The 15,150-nt window shown below is 39.8% G+C and overlaps 1 protein-coding gene across 5 annotated transcripts in view; it reads right to left on the bottom strand.

Moving 5' to 3' along the window:
* Positions 1–15,150, bottom strand: part of Rbm6 (RNA binding motif protein 6) — a 127,853-nt gene that overhangs the window by 100,282 nt on the left and 12,421 nt on the right. For 2 of the 5 annotated variants that reach the window (XM_008853153.2, XM_008853154.3), the window contains exons 2-4: positions 13,817–13,923; positions 4,024–5,290; positions 318–407 (exon numbers count right to left, since the gene is read on the bottom strand). In XM_008853153.2, coding sequence (XP_008851375.1) covers positions 318–407; positions 4,024–5,290; positions 13,817–13,860 — 1,401 coding nt within the window. In that variant the 5' untranslated portion in view covers positions 13,861–13,923. Of the gene's footprint in view, positions 1–317; positions 408–4,023; positions 5,291–13,816; positions 13,924–15,150 lie in introns of those variants that run through there. The other 3 variants (XM_029556136.1, XM_029556133.1, XM_029556137.1) reach the window with 2 other exon arrangements.

The raw sequence follows: 15,150 nt of genomic DNA on the forward strand, positions 1-15,150 counted from the left end.
TGCCTCTGCTTCCCAATTGCTGGGATTAAAGGTATGTGCTACCACGCCCAGCCTGTTTCAGCCTTTTGACTACAGATTATAGGTCTATATCACCACACCTCATTCTATACATTTCTTTGTATCTTCCTATGAATCTTTAATTTTAAGTGAATTTTTTTTCCCATTTTGAGACTAGATCTTCTATGTAGTCCAGGCTGGCCTCAAACAAGCAATCCTGCTGCATATGCCTGAGTGATTATATAGATTTGTGTACCACATCTGAGTTTTGTTTTGTTTTGTTTTGTTTTTTTAAATTAAAGAAAGAACATACACCTTACCTCTTCTTTTGTGGCATTTTCTGGCACCCCACTTAAACGAATAAGCCTGCTAGGTTTCTCCTCACTTGGGCCAGTCCTATAATCTTGATCCTTGAATTCAGAATGTAAAGTTATTTCACAAATAAATTTACTTTTGCATAAAAAATAAAATGAAATACAGATACTCAAGATAAAAATTATTTGCATCATGTTGAAGATATGAAAAATTACAACTTTTTCTCAAATTTCATTCCAAATCATGGGATTATAAGCATGCTAAGACCAAGGCTTAACAATAAAGCAGAACAGCGAGGTGCGGTGGTACACACCTTTAATCTCAGCACTTGGAAGGCAGAGACAGGCAGATCTCTGTGAGTTCAAGGCTGGCCTGGTCTACATATCAAGTTCCAGGCCAGCTGGGGGCTACAGGGACACCTTGTCTCAAAAAGACAAAAACAAAACAAAACAAAAAACAATAAGGCAGAACATCAAGGAAAACAACACTAGGCTGTAGGTGCAGCTCCATGGCAGAAGGCATGCTTAGCCCTAGTGTTAAGATGCCCATCAACATTTAAAAAAAAGAAAACACTGAACAGGATTTTTATAACTAGAGGTTAGGAGGGAAGAAAACAGATATTTAAACTAGCTGTCATTTATTAAAGATGTTTTCTATAAATAAACTTCAGAACAAAGTCAAAAGAACAACTTCATAGCTTAACTCCGAGAAATGTGCATTTTTCATATTTATGCAACTCTGAACTCCAAAAATTTTGCTACATTTCAAAAGTTATAAAAAATGATTTAACTTGGGGGCTGAAGAGAGGCTGCTCTTGCAGAGGACCTGGGTTCAAGACCCAGCACCCACATGGCTGCTAACAACCATCAATAACTCCAGTTCCAGGGGAATTTGATGGCTTCTTGTGACCTCCATGGGCATGGCACGACATGAGTGTACTTACATACATGCAGGCAATACTCATATACAAAAAATTAAAAAAAAAAATTTTTTTTAATGATTTGACTTGAAGTTAAAAAACAAACAAACAAACTTCCACAACAATATTATTTACTCTTGAAAGCAGCCAATTTGAACAAAAAAAATTACATGGTTGTCCAACTCTAACATTCTCAAAACCTATTATTTGGTTACTATTTAATAAAATCATTATCAAAAATAAAAGAAACCTAAACAGAAACAAGTAAAATCTTTTTTAAGGGGCTGGAGAGATGGCTCAGCGATTAAGAGCACTGACTACTCTTGCAGAGGACCTGGGTTCGATTCCCAGCACCCACATGGCGGCTATGAACCATCCTTAACTCCAGTTCCAGGGGAATCCAAAGCCCTCTTCTAACCTCTGTGGCTTTGCACGACACAGATGCACTCACATACATGCAGGCAATACACTCATACACATAAAATAAAAATAAACAAAATATTTTTTTTTAAAAAATCTGGGGGGCTGGAGACATGGCTCAGCGGTTAAGAGCACTGACTGCTCTTGCAGAGGACCTGGGTTCGATTCCCAGCACCCACACAGCAGCTACGAACCATCTTCAACTCCAGTTCCAGGGAAATCTGAAGCCCTCTTCTGACCTCTGCGGCATTGCACAACATGGGTACACTCACATACATGCAGGCAATATACCCATACACATAAAGAAATGAAAATAATATTTTAAAAATAATAATATTTTTTTTAATCTGGTTTAAAATATAATTTTTGGGCTGGAGAGATGGCTCATCAGTTAAGAGCACTGGCTGCTCTTACAGAGGACCCCAATTCAATTCCCAGCATCCACATGGCAACTAACAACTGTCCATAATTCCAATTCTAGGGCATCCAACACTCTCTTCTGATCGCCAGGGGCATTGCACACAGGTGTCCTTACATCCATGTAGGCAATACACTCATACACACAAAAAAATTAAAATAATAAATATTTTTTTAAAATAATAATTTTCATGCCAGGGCACGGTGGCACATGCCTTCAATCTCAGCACTCAGGAGGTGGAGGTAGACAGATCTCTCTGAGTTCCAGACCAGCCTGGTCTACATAGTGAGTTCCAGGCCATGCAGGGATACATAATAAGACCCCATCTTTAAAAAAAGAAAGCTTTAGGGGCTGAAGAGATGGCTCAGCAGTTAAGAACACTGGTTGTTTTTGCAGAAGACCTGAGATCGAATCCCAGCACCCACATGGCAGCTAACAACTGTCCATAACTCCAGTCCCAGGGGATTCAACAGCCTCTTCTGTGCTCCGTGGGTATTGCACGACATGGGTGCACTTACCTACATGCAAGCAATACAAACATACACATAAAATAAAAATAATAAATAAAAAAAATAGTAAAAGAAAGCTTTTGCTCTTTCCTCCATCTTGGTGCCAGTGGAGGCCTGCTGGGAACAGGACTTCTAAAAGGCAAATATGTCTGGAAGGCTGTGGTGCAAGGCCACTTTTGCTGGCTATAAGCGGGGTCTTCAGAACCAATGAGAACATACAGCTCTTCTTAAAATCGAAGGTGTTTATGCCCGAGATGAAACTGAATTCTACTTAGGTAAGACATGCACTTATGTGTATAAAGCAAAAAACAACACAGTGACTCCTGGTGGCAAACAAAACCAAACCAGTGCAATCTGGGAAAAGGTAACCCAAGCCCACGGAAACAGTGGCAATGGTTCGTGCCAAATTCTGAAGCAATCTTCCTGCAAAGGCCATTGGACACAATCCGAGTGATGCTATACCCCCTCATGGATTTAAACCAACGGACCATACATGGTGTCACACACCTTTAATCCCAGCACTCAGGAGGCAGGTGGATCTCTGTGAGTTCAAGGCCACCCTGGTCTATATAGTAAGTTCCAGGACAGCTGGGACTACAGAGAGACCCTGTCTCAAATAAAGAAGTTTGTTTTTTTTTTAAATAAAAAGATAGCTTTCATAATTAAATTACAAACTCTCCTAACAGATTTGAGAAACTTAACAGATAAATTAGCTGCCTGGTCTACATAGTGAGCTCCAGGTCAACTGGGGCTACAGGGAGACCTTGTTTCAAAAAGACCGAAAAAAAAAAAAAAAAAGGATAAATTAGCTACAAGAGGAAACTTACAACATTAACAGAATTTCCTCATGACTGTGAAAACACTTCTAAGTATTTTCTAAATAAGTAAATCCAGCTGGATCCACAGGAGGCACACCTTTAATCTCAAAAAGACCCGCCCCGCCCCCAAAAAAGAAAGTAAATCCTCCATCACAAAAACTACAAGAGTTGTGAGATACTTTGAAACCAAATAATTCTAGAGCATTTAAATCAGCACAATAAAGTAAAATAATAATTAACCATACATACCATATATGATCTGAGGGGCTAGAGAGCTGGCTCAGTAAAGCAATGGCTGCTCCTTCAGAGAAGACAAGTTTGGTTCCTAGCACTAACATGGTAGCTAACAACCATCTCTAACACCAGCTCCAGGGGATCTGACACCCTCTTCTGACCTCTGAAGGTCTGCACATACAAGGATACTTACAAACATGCAGGCCTTCAAATATTCATACACAGAAAAATTAAATAAATATATTAAGTTTTTAAAAATATGATCTGAGGCACAAGCCCTCCGATATTTAAACAGTTTGCTTTTTAGTGATTGTATAAGGTGGCTTGAGGAACTGAAGGTCTTTGACTCTACACTTCACCCATGAGAAAGTTTTATGAACCACCTCAACATACCTGAAGGTCCTGCTGGGCATGTCGAGCAGTTTTGCCTTGTGGAAAAGACTTATTCTGGCCATAGCCAAAAATTTGGCTTCCTGGCAATCTGTGATCCACATCACAGTATTCAATGCTTCTGTAATCGGTGTCTTGTCGGCCAAGAAAGTCCAAATCACCTTCTTTAAATAGACCAGCATCTGAATTCTGCTGTTCACCTCCAGAAAGCTTTGATTTGTCTTGGTCTTGAATTGGACTTTGGCTGTTCTGAAAGTCTGATGGAGACTTGTGTCCAAAGGTTACACCTTGTGTTTCTCCTTCTCTTGTTTCTGAATGTTCAAATTCTCCCTTCTGCACTCCAAAAGCAGGTCTTTCTACTGTATGATCATGTGTAGATTCTTCTCTCCTGTTCACATTCATACCAGAATGTTCTCTCTCTTGTGTAGAGGGTTGAATGTAATCCAAAAGTTTTGGATCCACAGGAGGCATCTCCCTGTCTTTAAATTCCATACAAGGTCCTACCTCTCTGCCCCTAAAATCTTGGTAAGTCCTGGAACGGTGTCTACCTCTGAAATCTGAATGTGGTGTATCCCTATTCCTAAAGTCTAGATCAGTAGTAACTGAACCTCGTCCTCTAAAGTCTACCTGTGTTCCATCTTTATCCCTAAAGTCCAAATCAGATACATCTCTATTCCTAAAATCAGAACGAGACTGATCTCTGGACCTGAAATCTAAATCTGGTAAATCTCTTCCCCTAAAATCAGCATGGGCTCCTTCTCGGCCTCTAAAATCTAAATCATAAGTGCCCCGTCCCCTAAAGTCAGATGGAGGAGCATCCCTATTTCTGAAGTCAGTGTGAGGGTCTCTGTAGTTCATATGGGGTATCTCCCTACCTCTATAATCCATAGGAGTACCATCTCCACCCCTATAGTCCACAGGTGGTCCTTCTCTATCCCGAAAATCCCCAGAATGTATGTCCCTACTCCTGAAGTCCAACTGTGATGAATCTCTACTCTGGAATTCAGAGGATGAAAAATCTCCCCCCCTGAAATCATGTCCAGGTCCCTCCCCTCCTCGATAGTCACCATGTGGTCCGTCTCTAGCTCCATAGCTGAAAGAATGCTCCTCTACATTTGCAAAGGGAGGTCCTGAATGCCCCTGGAAATCAAAGGGAAGTGAATCTCTGCCAGGGAAGTTGCCAGAGTGTCTCTCTTGAGCATGACTCTTAAGGGGAGGAGGAGGATAATCCCTGTTCCACCCGGGAGCAAACCTTTCTTCTTGGCTCCCACTGTAGAAACAAAGACAGGGTTATTCATATTGTCCAGAGAGTTTGAAATCTACACACCAGCATATTCTTCTCTAATCACAGCACATTCTTCTGTAAACATTTGGGGAAGGGGTAGAGTTCTGTAACAGGGTCCTAGATCTATAGAAAACAGCAAGTTTTGCTATTTTAAGATGAGGTGGCTGAGTAACTATTATGCTCTCAATTCAGAACACAAGGTTAAGTCAACACAAGGTTTTCAACATAACTGCAGAAAAAGCTTTCACCCAGTCCTGCAACAGGGAAAATGTGCAATACCAGATAAGCTAATAATGGTAACATACTACAAAAATTCCCATTTCCTACAGCCAGGGAACTTAAAATTCCAAGGTCAACATGATGATTACTATAGATCAGAGAAGGAGGCGAGGGGGGCGGAGGGGAGAAAAATCAATGTAATTTTGTTTTTCTTTTGTTTTGCAGAAACGGTCTAGTTATGTAGCTCTGGCTGGCATGAAACTCACTATATAGACCAGGTTGGCCTTGAACTTAAAGCAATCCTCCTGGCCTCTGCCTCTTGAGTGCTAGAATTACATGTATAAGCCACCATGCCCAGCCTTGGAGTGTAAAATTTCTTCTAAGAAGTTTCAAGAAGTGTCCTTCTCATTACTGCATCCAGGAGTATCATTCCAGAATATGTTATATCTACAGTATGGATACCACTCAACCACAATGAACACACATCAAAAAAGAAAGGAAAACTGGTTGTATATCAACATCACCAATAGGAGCACATCACTATTCATCAGCTAAATATCACTTTTACTGCTTCTGAATCCCACTTCTACAGTGGCTCCATCTAGAAATGGTCTCAGTCCAGTCCTACTATTATAATTACACAAGAGTACCACAGAAGGCAGCATGAATCTTGCCACAAAGCATGTTAAGTCAGCTAAGCCAAGCTAAACCATCCAAAAGAGGGGGGAAAAAAGCTGAAAGGAATTCGGAGACAGCATTAGATCTTTAGGCATTAGTTCTATGTCCCAAATAAAAAAGCTGACACTAGATTCTAATGCCACATGCTGCCTTTTTTTTTTGGTCTTTTTTGAGACAGGGTCTCCTTGTAGCCCCTGCTGTCCTGGAACTCACTATGTAGACCAGGCTGGCCTCGTACTCACAAATATCCGCCTGCCTCTGCCTCCCAAGTGCTGGGACTAAAGGCATGCGCCACCAGGCCCGGCTACATGCTTTTTATAGTAACAAAGTATATTTAAAATACTCATAGTATTGAAATTGTACAATCAGTTTATTGAACTCAAGAAATAAACAAGAGTTTCCCAGTCTTTCACACCATCAAACATCTTTGCTCAATTACCAGAACACTTGGCACAGTTTGGCTCTGGTCAAAGATTAGGGAATAGCTATCCATGCTGGCATACTCCTGTTATCTCATTATTTGGGAGGTTGAGTCAGGAGGATCTTGAGTTTGAGATCAGTGTGGACTACAGAATAAGAACCTGTCTCAACAAACCAAAAGATCAAGGAACCTAAGTAGGTAATTAGGCACTTGGGGATCCCAGAGAGGGCCTGATGAAAATGAAGAAGGAAAGCAAAGTGATTGAAAGGTTATTTCCTATTTAGTAATACATCAAGAGCATCAAGATTATAAAGACCAACTCTCCTCCTAAAACATACAGGTTCTAGCAGGGCGTGGTGGTGCACGCTTGTAGTCCCAGCACTTGGGAGGCAGAGGCAGACAGATCTCTGTGAGTTCAAGGCCAGCCTGGTCTACATAGTGAGTTCCAGGACAACTGGGGCTACAGGGAGACCCTGCTTCAAAGAGACCAAAAAAAAAAAATACAGGTTCTATCATAAGACACTTCTGAGCTCAAACTACATCACCGAAATAAAATTCAAAGGACAACTGACTCATAAGAAAAGCTGTAATACTAAACCCTTTCTTTCTTTTTTATTTTATTATTTTATGGGGACAGGTTGTGTATATGCTGTATGTGCACATGAGAGGGTGCATCTGCATGGGTGCATCTATACAGAGGCCAGAGTAAGATACTGGGGCGTCTTCTATCACTTTGCATCTCGTTCTTTGAGACAGGGGCTCTCTCAGAACTTGAAGCTCCCCATTTCAGATAAGATAATGGTCAGCAAGCTCCAAGGATCCTCCTATCTCCATCCCCCAACACTGGGGTTACAAATACATGCAGTCATACATGGCTTTATTATTTATTTTTATTTTATATGCATGAGTGTTCAAGGTTAGAAGAGGGGATGAGATACCCTGGAACTGGAGTTAGAGATGATTATTAGCTGCCATGAGAGTGCTGGAAATCAACCCCCATCCTCTGCAAGAGCAGCAAGTACTTTTAATTGCTGAGGCATCTCTCCAGCCCCATGCATGGCTTTTGTATGGCTAGTAGGAATTTGAACTCAGATCCTCTTGCTTTCACAGCAAGCACTCTTGTCCAGTGAGTCAGCTCCCTAGCACCACTAAACCCTTTCTTAAAGTATCAGAAATTTAACATTAACCTAAACATTAGAATGATATATATACACACTTAATGGGTTTTCAGAACATGATAACTTCTACTTGTTCCCACTAACATTAACATTAGTTATATCTATGTGGTTCATAAGAGGAACAAGTTTAAATGTTCTTCATAGGAAATAGAGTAACACTAATATTAGAATGCTACCATTAATCACAGTGTCTCCCTATTTACATATTATTCAAGTCCTACTAATTATCTTTCTGAAAAACATAAACTTGCTCAGACATTCATGGGATGAGTGCTAAGACATCTAAATCTATATATTTTCTCACCAGAACACATCCAACATTGTTTCTGACTACTGCCTAAGGATTATCTTACTCTCCTAAGTCAAACAGTTCTAAAGTAACCCACTATACTATGGTTCTTTCATCTATATTTTATGGAGTCTAATCAAGAAACAGTTTTATTATTATAAAACAATGGTTATAGAAATTATTTTAAACCATATATAAACAAATTTATGAAAAGTGTTTCAAAATGAAATAAATCATCTTCCTGCAAGATAACATTTTTCTTTGGTCTTTCTGAGACAGGGTCTCCCTGTAGCCCCAGCTGTCCTGGAACTCACTATGCAGACCAGGCTGGCCTTGAACTCACAGAGATTCCCCTGGGTACGCATGACTATAATCCCAGCACCAGGAAGGCAGAGGCAGGTGGATCTCTGTGAAGTAAAGGTCAGCCTGGTCTACATAGCAAGTTCTAGGCCAGCTGTGGCTACAGGTAGACCCTGTCCCTACCTCAAAAAAAAAAAAAAAAAAAAGTTCTGAAAAGAAGTTGTGCAGTAGACCAAATCTACCTACCATTTCTGAATGGTTATCTAAACTACCTTAATTCTATAAGAAATAGCCTAACCTACAAAATAATTATCCATAAATAACAGACTATAATCTAAAAAAAAATTTTTTTTTGGTCTTTTTGAGACAGGGTCTCCCAATAGCCCCAGCTGTCCTGGAACTCACTATTGTAGACCAAGCTGGCCTTGAACGCACAGAGATCTGCCTGCCTCTGCCTCCGGAGTGCTGGGATTAAAGGCATGTGCCACTACGCCCCACTAAATATTTTTATAAATGTGATAAAAACATTAATTTCATAACATAATACTTTAAAATAAATATTTTCCAAGATTCGAATAGTAATTATAATTTTCCAATAATAAATTTTAGAAGTACAGAATCAAATTAGAATTAAAAAAATATTTAAAATCATTTGCCAAAGGACAACTTTGTGGAGCTGATTCTTTCCTTCCACATTAACAAGGGTTTCCAGGGAGAAAATTCAGGTCTCTAGGTTTTTGCAGCTAATCTAAATATTTTTAAATGTTAAATACAAATTTAGACTAGAGTTTTGCAAACTCTTTATATAAAGAGTCAGATAGTAAATATATAGCCAAAAGTAAATATATTGGACTTTATAGACTATACAGTCTCCACCACAACTGTTTAACTCCATTATTACAATATGAAAGCAACCACTCACAATTTGTAAATAAATGAACATGGCTATATTCCAATGAATGTTTACTCCCAGCACTTGAAAGGCTGAAGCAGAACTGCAAGTTGAAAACCAACCTGGATTACACAAAGAGACACTGTCTCAAAACAAAATAAACTTTTATTTACAAAAAGTCAAAAGACTGCTTGGTGTGGTGGCACATACCTAAAAAAAAAAGGTCACTGGGGCGTGGTGGCGAACACCTTTAATCCCAGCACTTGGGAGGCAGAGGAAGGCAGATCTTTGTGAGTTCAAGTTCAGCCTGGTCTACATAGTGAGTTCCAGGACAGCTGGGGCTACAAGGAGACCCAGTCTCAAAAAGAGGGAAAAAAAAAGGTCGCTGGGCACCAGCACTTGGGAGGCAGAGACAGGTGGATGGTGGATCTCTCAGTTCCAGACCAGCCTGGTCTATGTAGTGAGTTCCAGGCCAGCTAGGGCTACAGGGTGACCCTGCCTCAAAAGGATTCATACACACACAAAAAATCCATAGACTATAGTTTGCTGACCATAACTTAGTATTTTGAAAACAAAATTATTCTCAGCATTACCACCATTGATTTAAAGACTCCTGTAAAGACTCTTCATTAAACACTAGATTTTACTAAATATTATAATTTTCTAAACAAGTTCTTCCCAAAAATTTTCTTAATTAAAGCCTCAAGTTTCAGAATAATGATTGAGACTTTAAATTATAATATTATGTAGAATTCTAATCCAAATAAAATGTGCTAGTGATAGAAGTTTCAATTGAAGAATAGGCACTCCCCCCCCCCTTTTTTTTTTCCTTCTCACTTTGTTTTGTTGTTGTTTTAGTTTGGGGTTTTTAAATTTTAATTATTTTTAATTATGTGTATATGTATTTATAGTTGCCTCAGTCTAGAAGAGGGCATAAGATTCCCTGGATTTATAGGCAGTTATGAGCTGCCCTATGTAGGTGCTGGGAACCAAACTCCGGTCATTTGGAAGAGCAGTAGTAAGTGTTCTTGTAACTGCTAAGCATCTCTTGAGCCCCTCACTTTGCTTTGCTTTTGTTTTGAGGTAGTCTCTGTAGCTCTTGCTGGTCTACAACACATAATCCTTCTTTAGCCTCAAAAGCTGGGTTTACAAGTATGTGCCGTCATGCTTGATTCAGTCTGTTTGGTTTTTTTTCTTTGCTTTTCTTTAATTTTTCTTTCACTGGTACTTTTTAAAATTGGGCTTCTGAGACAGAGCCTCACTCTGTATCTCAGTAGCAATTGTCTTGCCTTAGCTTTCCAAGTGCTAGGATTACAGGGCAAGCCCCAACACTTAGTTTTACATCAATACTTTTGAATATGTAAATTTAAAGGGCAGATTACTTTGCCATATACCAAAAAAAAAAAAAACGGTAAAATTCTCATTTATAGCTGGGCGTGATAGCACACTCCTGTAGTCCCAGCACTTGGAAGGCAGAGGCAGGCGGATCTCTTTGAGTTCAAGGCCAGCCTGGTCTACATGGTGAGTTCCAGGCCAGCTAAATAAATAAATAAATAAATAAATAAATAAATAAATAAATATTTCTCACTTATATTGCATTTCATTCATTGTAAGCATAATGTAAAATTTTTTTTCTTTTTGGCTTTTTGAAACAGGGTCTCATGGAGCCCAAACTGGCCTAAAACTATGTAGCCTTAGAGTCTTTAACTCCCAATCTACCTGCCCCCACATCCCAAGAGCTAAGATTGCAAGTGCATGCTACTACACCCATCTTTTCGTTCAGTTGTTTTTCTTTTAACTTTTTTTTTTTTTAGTTAGTTAGTTTGAGGCCAGTTTGGGCTCCATGAGACCCTGTTTCAAAAAGCCAAAAAGAAAAAAATTTTTACATTATGCTTACAATGAATGAAATGCAATATAAATAAGATTTTTTTTGGGGGGGGGTCTTTTTGAGACAGGGTCTCCCTGTAACCCCAGCTGTCCTGGAACTATGTAGACCAGGCTGGCCTTGAACTCACAGAGATCCACCTGTCTCTGCCTAGGATTAAAGGCATGCGCCACCACGCCCAGCTTTCTTTTAACTTTTTAAAAAACATTTTTTTAAATTTTATTTTATGTATATGCGTGTATTGCCTGCATGTAGGTAAGTGCACCCCTGTCATGCAATGCCCGCAAAGGTCAGAAGAGGCTGTCAGATCCCCTGGGACTGGAGTTACAGACAACTGTTAGCTACCATGTGGGTGCTGGGATTCGAACCCGGGTCTTTTGCAAGAAAAACCAGTGTTCTTAACCACTGAGCCATCTCTCCAGCCCCTTTTGTTTGGTTTTATGAGACAACTTTTCACTTTGTAGTCCAGGCTGGCCTGAAACTCACAGTGTAACCCAAGCCAGATTTAAATTTACAATCTGCTTGTTTCAGTCTCCCGAGTCCTAGGGTTGCAGATATACACCACCTCCTTAGGTACGGAAGTCTTAAAAATACTACCATCAGGCGTGGTGGCCCATGCCTTTAATCCCAGCACTTGGGAGGCAGAGGCAGGCAGCAGATCTTTGTGAGTTCAAGGTCAGCCTGGTCTACATGACAAGTTCCAATCCAGCTGGGGTCACAGAGAGACCCTGTCTCAAAAAGACCCTAACAAAAAAAGCAAACACATACACACACCCACTATCCTCACTGCTTATTGTACTAGTCATTAAACTTAACAATAAATTGGGGTTGGAGAGATGGCACAGCAGTTAAGAGCACTGACTTGCTCTTGCAGAGGACCCAGGTTTGATTCCCAGCACCCATACGGAAGCTATGAACCGTCCTTAACTCCACTTCCAGGGGAATGTGAAGCCCTCTTCTGACCTCTGCAGCATTGCACAACATGGGTGCACTCACATACATGCAGGCAATACACTCATACACATAAAATAAAAATAATAAATTAAAAATTAAAAATAATAATAATAAATTATTCCAGTCATGGTGGTATATATCCATAATCCCAGTACTCGAGAAACTGAGATAGGAGAATCACAAGGGTTATTTTGTTTTAATTTTTTATTTATTTATTTATTTATTATTTATTTATTTGAGACAGGGTCTCATGTAGCTCAAGCTGGCCTCAAATTCCTGATCTTCCTGCTTCTATATCCCAATTCCACAGAATACACTATAAGATACCATGCCTAGCAGGAAGATCACAAGTTTGAGACAAGCTTAAAACAAGACCATAGCTCAAAAAAAAGGGGGTGCGGGCCGGCTGGAGAGATGGCTCAGTGGTTAAGAGCACTTGCTACTCAAGCTTTAGATCTAGAGTATGAACTACATCCAATACCTAAGTAACAAGCTTAGCATCCCACAATTTGCATGTCACTCCAGAACCAAGGGATCTGACACCCTCTTCTGGCTTAGACACACACTCAAACAGACACAGACACACACATAAATTTCTTTAAGCCATTCCCTATAAATCTAAAGTACAACTGATCTATAACTAGTAATACCACCTTCTCCACTCATCTTTGTATCCAATAGCAACTAAAACTACACGTAGCTTAGAAAAGTGCATCAATGTTTCTAGCAAGACACAGTTCTAGAGTCCAGAAAAAAATTACTGAAATTAATGGCACTTTTAAGATTTTATTTTTATTTATGTGTATGTGTCTGTGTCTATATGTGTGTAAGCTATGTGTATGCAGGTGGCTGTGGAGGTCAGAACAGAGGATCAGATCCCTTGGAGCTAGAGTTACAGGAGGTTGTGAGCCACTTAATGTGGGTGCTGAGAACCAAACTCAGGTCTTTTGGAAGAGCAGCAAGTGCTCTTAAATGCTTAGCCATCTCTCCTGCCTCTTAATTGAGCTTTTATAAACATTTATGTACAACCATTTTGCTAGCTTCCAAGTATGCTTTGCTCTGCTAAAAGAGATAAAAAGAATAAAAAATATGAGGAAGACAGGAGCAGTAGTATACCCCTGCAATCCCAAGTATTTGGGAAGCTGGGGCAGGAGGATCAGAAGCCTGGGACACTCTGCAAAATCCCATCTCAAAAGTAAATAGTGGCTTACACCTACAATCTCACACTCGGGAGGCTAAAGAATCGCCATAACCTCAATGCCAATGAGCTATGTAGTAAGTTCAGGCCAGTCTGGGCTATGAGTGAAACCTTGTCTCAACAAACCAAAATAGATAAATGAAGGATTCTGGCATATTTTTAATACTTGGGAAATGTTACAAGGAGCTGAGGGTATAGCTCAGAGCCAAAGCATTTGCCAAGCATGAAGGAGACCCTGGGTTTTATCCCCAACTTCAGAGAGAGAGAAAGGGGGGGGGGGCGGCTGGCAGACACAGACAAAACACTTTGCATGCAGGGAATACACTTTCACAATCACTTTAGAAATGACTAGAAACTTAAAAATACTTTGTACTTCTAAAACGTTAAAGTTATTTCTCCAGAAAGAAAATATCTGCTTTTATGGTAGTTCAAAAGTTATACTATATAATTATAATTGAAATACTTGAAAATTTCAATATTTAAATTTTAGTACTTACCGAAAAGGTCCTGTTCTGTTAGCAGATCGAGAATCCCCCCACATCGCTATGTCAAGAAAGCCTCAGTAAGTAGTTCTTTTTTCTATCAAACTCTAGCACAGAAATACCTGTATAAAATAAACCACAAAAAATAATTATTTTAGAACTGGGTAAAAGCTAAATTAGTTAACCCTTGCTTTGTTTTCCAGAGACCAAGGGTATTTTTAGAGGTTACGTTAAAACATTTATATTGGTGAGATGGCTCAGTGGGTGAAGGCACTTGCCCCAAGCCTGACAATCTGAGTTCAACCTACATAGTAGAAGGGACCTACATAGTAGGAAAGAACTGACTCCCAAAAGTTGTCCTCTGACTTCTGCACATGTGCATGCACACACATATACATGCATACATACACACAATAAATAAATGCAAAAAATAGAACATTTATATATTAATTTATAACAAGAAAAGAAATTAGGGATTGGAGAGACGGCTCAATGATTAAGAGCATTTTGCTACTGTTGCAGAGAAGCTGTGTTCAGTTCCCAGCCTTATACTGAGCAGTTCACAACTGCCTATAACTCCAGCTCCAGAGGATCTGATACCTTCTTATGGCCTCTTCAGGTACTGGCACACATGTACACAGACACAGAAAGAAAGGAGGGAGGGAGGAATTAGGGATTGGAGAGACGGCTCAATGATTAAGAGCATTTTGCTACTGTTGCAGAGAAGCTGTGTTCAGTTCCCAGCCTTATACTGAGCAGTTCACAACTGCCTATAACTCCAGCTCCAGAGGATCTGATACCTTCTTATGGCCTCTTCAGGTACTGGCACACATGTACACAGACACAGAAAGAAAGGAGGGAGGGAGGGAGGGAAAATCTTAATTTTTTTTTTTAAATTTTTGGGGCAGTAAACTGACATGCCACCAAGTCTGACTACCTACCCATATAGTGGAAAGAACCAATTTCCACAAGTTGTACTATAACCTCCACAAGTATGCTATGGCATGCATACACCCACATATACATACACTAATTTATTTTTATGTGTGTGTGTGTTTGTGTATCACATGTGTGCAAGTGCCTAGAGGCCAAAAGATATCAGATCAGATACTTGGAGCTGGAGTACAGGTGGTTGTAAGCCACCTGATATGGATGCTGGGAACCTAACTTAGGTCCCCTGCAAAAAGCAGTAAGTGCTCTTAACCACTGAGTCATTTCTCCAGTCCCAAATTAACTAATTTAATTTTATTTATTAATTTATTTTGGTCTTTTTTTTTTTTTGAGACAGGGTCTCCCTGAAGCCCCAGCTGTCCTGGAACTCACTATGTAGACCAGGCTGGCCTTGAACC

This window comes from Nannospalax galili, unplaced genomic scaffold (genome assembly GCF_000622305.1).
Source record: "Nannospalax galili isolate Female #2095 unplaced genomic scaffold, S.galili_v1.0 scaffold786, whole genome shotgun sequence".
Classification (NCBI taxonomy): domain Eukaryota; kingdom Metazoa; phylum Chordata; class Mammalia; order Rodentia; family Spalacidae; genus Nannospalax; species Nannospalax galili.